This window comes from Hyperoodon ampullatus (genome assembly GCF_949752795.1).
Source record: "Hyperoodon ampullatus genome assembly, chromosome: X".
Classification (NCBI taxonomy): Eukaryota; Metazoa; Chordata; class Mammalia; order Artiodactyla; family Ziphiidae; genus Hyperoodon; species Hyperoodon ampullatus.
In genome coordinates this window covers 87,795,047-87,801,131 of record NC_136913.1, presented here as the reverse complement: position 1 = coordinate 87,801,131, position 6,085 = coordinate 87,795,047, and the positions used below count along the sequence as shown (strand labels likewise).

Below are 6,085 nucleotides of genomic sequence, written 5' to 3'. Positions count from 1 at the left end.
GAAAGCTAATTGATAATATATCTTAATAGTCATAAAACTACCATCAACTGATGATCCACCTCTGGCAAAGGGGTATCTAGGCAGACAAAATTTTTAATTGTGTCCAGGGAGAAAGATGCTCTAGCTCTTGAATACAAGTATTTGATTTCAGCTACAAGTCAATCTCCATAGCAGATGTGGATGCACCAAGTTCTTCTACTTTGACAACACTAACATCTAGCTGAGTGAGCTTACCCTGATTCCTTGAGCACTAAATAAAAAACCTTCTGATGATAATTTGGTTTCTGATGCACATTGACCTTAGGGACAGAATGTTCTGAGCAGCCAACACTAAGAATCTGATCTATTTGGTAATTACATTTCTTATAGTAACATAGACTGTCATTCTGTTATTTTATTTTCAGAAAGAAATTCCACCCCATTTAATAACATGTTATGTCCATGTGCAAACTTAGAAAAATGCTCAATAAACAGAAGGCTCTAATGCCCAAACAAACATGCTTGTATTACATTTACTCTTTCATTTTTTAAAATGTAAATGGTCAACAGGGCCAAAAAGTTACACTTAGCCCACTGCCAGTGCTGGATTGAATTCCATTGGCATGAACCTGTTAGGATAAAGTTACCCATCCAATAAGGCTTCTTTCCCACCCCTTACCTTCTCCCTCCACTCGGGCTTACCCCCAAACCCAACATTGCCCAAGCCCTTAACACAAGGCCTGAGAGGGACCCAATGGAGAGGGGAAAGTATGGAGATACACATCTCTGAAAGTAAATATGTGTTATCCTGCTTGACACCACGCCTCAGGGCAGAGCAAACCAGGGGTCATTACCCTAGTCTTCTGCACCCTGAGATGGCAGCACGATAGTTCTGGTTTAAAGGCAAGGAAGAGCCACAGTTTAAACAGAGAAATCAGAAAAAAAGTTCAACCTGGGATGTGATGTAAAATTAATGTAAAAAGATAGCATTGAAAGTAGTCATAATCACTCTTCAAAATAACCATTCTCAAGGGAATTTAGCAGAGAAATTAACCAAACAGAGGCATAAGCACAAAATTTGCCCAAACCACATCAATTTGCTAAACCTACACTTAGAACCTCTTTTGAAACAAGGCAAGTAAAATATGAATTTAAAAATAGAAAACCAGTTTCCTGAGCCTTGAAATATTATGCTTTGGGTGACAATTTATAAGAGAACTATACTCCATCTTTGTAAAATTCCCTTTGAACACACTTGACTGGGATAGACCCACTTAAATTCCTAAAACCATTAGATGAGAGAAAACCCAAAATAGCAGAATATCCTCTGAGTTTCTAATTTCCTCAGTTACCCAGAAGTTGCCAAGCTCTCTAAAGAGAGGACCCTGGCCCCTCCCTGCCCCGATGAGCTGCCACAATCACAGAACTGTGCCCTTCCCAAAATGTTTGAGAGTGGCAGCCTCCGATGTGAAAGCATGAGGACATCTGCGTGTGGCTGGGCCGGCCCTGTGGCCTCCCTGGACCAGGCAGTCCCATATCTGTCTCACACAGCACTTACCAAAGTCTGGGTGATTCCGTGCCAAACAATACCAGGTGTGGGACATCAAAATTACATCAGTGCACATAGGGCTGTGCCACGTTAAGACTGGTGCCTTCTCAGTCTCTGTTCAACAAAGGTCCAAAAAATCTTGGCATCCAGCCACACCCAGGTCACCGTATTACCACAGCAATGACAAATATTATTCTGTATCAAATGCCCACCGCTGCATGACCTGGTGTCATGGGAATTAAGTGGTCACCCACAAAAGACACAGAAGTACAAAGAGGCTACTGCCAATGGTCTCTCAGAAGGAGGAAAGGAAAAGACAAGTGTGAGGAAGGGATAGGGAAGAAGAATGGGAAGGGATGAGAAAAGAGACCTGCAGGAGCAGATGGACACTGGTCAGACCTGTGCCCCTGCTGCACGGTGGCTTTTTATTATGCAAATTGACCTCATTTTTCACCCCATGTAGAAAAGTCACTCAGCACCCCAAGTTCAACATGGCTTGATCTGAATATTTTTTAGATGTTCAAGATACAGATCCGGGTCAGGGGTCAAGTTTGTTCTTGCTGTCTATTTTCTTAAGTATCTCCAATGAATGATTTTTAGTAGAAAAATAGAAAAATTTTAAATCAGGCTCTGAAAATTCATCTACAGTATCATCCAATTTGATGTATAGAATATATAGGTATATGGATAGTACAAGTGTCTGGAAGGGTATCCACAGTTGCAATTCTATGCTTCTCTCCCCAGCTGCCACAGTCCCTTACCCAGTTCTTTCTGCAGCCCTCCACTCTTACTCTCTGCACCTTCTCTCTGGGGATCACATCCACTCCAATGTCCTCAATTATCATTCATCCTCCGGTGGCCCCCAAATCTGTATCTATAGCCTAGTCTTCTCTGAGCGCCAGGTCAATACATTCAAGTGACAATAGGGTGTATCCATCTGGATGTCACACAGTTACCTCAAACTCAACTTATTTTAAATGGATTAGGCTTCCCCTCCCAAATCTTTTTCTCCTAATAATAGAGCAAGAAAAATGTTAGTTCCCTTTACCTTCATCCCATCCTTAAAACTGATGTCAAATTAGCCCCCACGTGTTCATGATTCAATAGGGTCACCATACCCAACAACTTTAAGCTAACCAGTCCTTGGTCCTTTTGTCTACTATAGGCAACATTAGAGTAAGTATATGGAAGCCTGAGGCTAAAACGAGATCATAACTGAACAGAGATTTTACCCTTTCCTGGCCTCATGTATAAAGCAGGATAACATCTCCAAACTGACTAGGAATATGTTGTGAGGGCGGGTGAGATCATGTCTGATGAAACACTTTGTGTCCTTAGAAATAAGAAAACCCTATTTCTTTGAGAAATTATTGTAACAGTTGCCTTGCAGGAATGACATCACTCTACACAGTGGTCACTTAATAAGTGCTAAACTTTATTGTTGTTATTATTTATTAAATGATGCTGACACGTGGCAGAATGCCCCCAGTGAAACAAAGGTCAACCAAAAAAGCTATCAACCTTGAATTCCAGGGAATTAAGCGTGCTCACTTTTCTTAATTAACTGCTATGTGCCAGAACATTCTAAGTATTTCCCATGTATTACTTCATTTAATCCTCACAACGAGCCCCATCTTCAGCACTCATCTATTATTTCAGAGAGAAAACTTCAACCCATCTCATGTTTAATCTAAATATTTTTTCCACTCAGTACATGCTCCAATCAATCACCTGCTCCATTCCCAACATTTTTCTTTTCCAAAAATTTTTGAAAAAATCAGTATTTATTTTAGATAAATAAGAACACATAGATGAATAAAAAGTAAAAAGGTAAAGATTACTCTATCCTTCCACCCAAAGATAACCACTGTTACTATTTGGGTGTCTGTAATTCCAGAGTTTTTAGTGTCTACTTAAACGTCTTATATTCTCAAAAAAATGGAATCATACTATGAATACTGCTATCTAACCTACCTTTCTCACTTAACAATGCATGATGAATATCGTTCCCTGGCAATATGGATTGCAAGTGACATATTTATCTTATACCTTGTGAATATTCTTTAATTTATTTAACCAATCCAGTGTGCTAAATTGTTTAAGTTGTTTCCAGTTTTTACTATTTCACACATTGCTGGGATGAACAGCCTTGTACATACAGTTTTTGGCCAATGAATCAATTATTTACTTAGGACAAAGGGTTTACATATTTTAAGGCTTATGATATGTATTACAAAATGGCCCTCCACAAACCTTGTGCCAGTGTAAGCTCATTCCTACCACCAGGGTTTGAAAGGATCCATTTTGCCACACCCTCAAGCACACTGCACAGTGGGTGAGAGAGGAACTTTTATATGAATTCCAATTATTCTTTCTAGTCAAAATTATTTACTGGCTCTCAGCGTTCAGTGGGATAATATTCAAACAGTTCTCCACAAACTGGCTTCAGCCAGCTTTCCAAATTTATTTACTTCCCACCCTTACACTCTCCACTCTAAGCAGACTAGTTTCCCCCTTACTGTCATAGGAAGAGTTCCTACCTCCATGCCTTTCTCACACCAGTCCCCCATCACTCCCATCATAGGGAATGCCTTAACTACCTATCCCATAGAGGACTCATTTTAAATGGCCACTTCCTCCATAAATCTGTAGCCGACTATTGTATCCCACAGAAACCTTTGCTTCCTCTGTGCTCTGAACGCACATATTTGACGATGAATATATGCTTAGAGATATTCTGTTATCTTTTTGCTTGTATGTTTCTTATCTCTCCAACTAGATTATAAACCAAAAGACAAGGATGGTTTCTTTTCCTTCTTTCTTATTTTTTCCAGCATTAACACACAACTTTATTGATGATACACAAATTAAGTCAATGCCCATGACAGGAGGGAGCTTATTTATGATGAATAGGTTCACTGTCACTTATGCAGAAGAAATAGTAAAAATATTTCAATCTAGGCAGTGAGATAAAAAGCAACAAACTTGTTTTCAGAACAGGTAGTGATATTCATTCATCCAGCTTAGACCTGAAGACCAACTCAGATAAATATCAGCGTTGATGATACAATATGATATTCATTACTCAAAATTGGCAGCTGAAAGGATTCCTTTACCATATAAACAAGGTGGAGAAAAGGAATAGTTTACAATGTGTGTTGCTTCTAAACTACAAAATCAAGAAGTTATTCCTGGCTCTTTGGAAACATATGCTCAGCCAGTGTGGCCATGAATTTTCCAACTTTTACTTTCACCAAAAAATCATGATGGCTTTCTATCCCCAGAATCTTATCAGCACACACTTGAAATTCTTTTAAAAAGAAAAAAAGTGAACCTTCGCTGAATTGATTCTGAGTAGGTTCATTTTCCTCCCATTTAAAATTGTCATTTATGTTCTCAAATATGACCAGAAGTTTAAGAATCACCTCTTTGTTCTCCTTCTTATTAAAGAGGGAACCCAGTGAAGATGGTACTTGGGCCCTGAGCAGTTCTCTAGTCATGGCTGGATTTTCAGCCAGATTCAAAAGGAGTTTCAAAACCTGAAATTTGGTTTCTTCATTTCCTGCTGAAAATAAACGAAAAAAGTCTGAAATGGAATTAGCAAGCATGTGCTGATACTCATTAGTAACAGTCATGTTCGTAAGCAATCTTAGTCCCGCCAGCTGCACAGATGAGTTCAAGCGAGAAGTGATTGTGTCATCACACACTTGATTCATGTATATCTTAAGCCTGCGCTGATTTTCAGCATTCACACTCAAGTTATTTAGGACAATTAAAGCCTTTTCCTTAACTATGGGATCCCGAGTATTGAGAATCTTTGCAACAATTGGGAGACCACCCAGATCACGAATAATATCTCTGTTAAATGCGTAAGCAGCATTGTTACCCAGGGCAATTAAAGCTGCTTCGAGAATATAAGGCTTTTCAGACATCTCAACCAAGCAAAGAACTTTTTGCAACTCTTGAGGGGACAAAATAGTATCATCTGAATTGGGGGAAGCCCTTTTCTGCACGGCCCGACGAGCCCGGGTAGCCCTGGCCCTTGCCCTGGCCCTAGCTCTGGTCCCAGCCTCAGTCCCAATCCGGGCCCAAGGTGGGTACCATACTATACCTTTGTTCTCACTGTTGTCATCATCATCATCAGACCAGTCATTGTACCTGGCCCCAGGACAGTCCCCATCATCCACGTCGCCAGACCCGCCCTCAGCCATTTTCTCCTTGTTCTGTTTTCTTCCCCTGGTCAGTCTATAAATGCAATAGCAGGCGCCAGCCCCAATCACCAGTCCTGCGGTCACCCAGCCTACTTTCCTGGCGTAGCCCATGCAATCGTCCCTGACGATATCAGGGACCGAGGAACAGAGTAGTCACAGGCTGGGGGAGGAGGGCTATGCGCCTGGCCTAGGTGCAGGCCTTCGGAGGATGATTGTCTTCAGCCACTTCAAGGCCACAACAGCTGATTCTGGAGGTGGACCTTAGGGGGTGGAGGAAGGAAAAGGGGTTTGAGTTTCTCTTCTCCTTGTGTTGTCCCATGCAGAGAGTTGCACAGAGGGATAAGTA

At 40.9% G+C, this 6,085-nt stretch overlaps 1 protein-coding gene across 1 annotated transcript; it reads right to left on the bottom strand.

Annotated features, from left to right (window-relative positions):
- Positions 1 to 4,713: 4,713 nt before the first annotated feature.
- On the bottom strand, positions 4,714 to 5,850 carry ARMCX3 (armadillo repeat containing X-linked 3; the record flags this gene model as incomplete). The annotated part of the gene is made up of 1 exon (XM_079727751.1): positions 4,714 to 5,850. One exon carries the CDS (start codon positions 5,848 to 5,850, stop codon positions 4,714 to 4,716), a length of 1,137 nt encoding a protein of 378 aa, XP_079583877.1.
- Between the last annotated feature and the right edge of the window lie 235 nt (positions 5,851 to 6,085).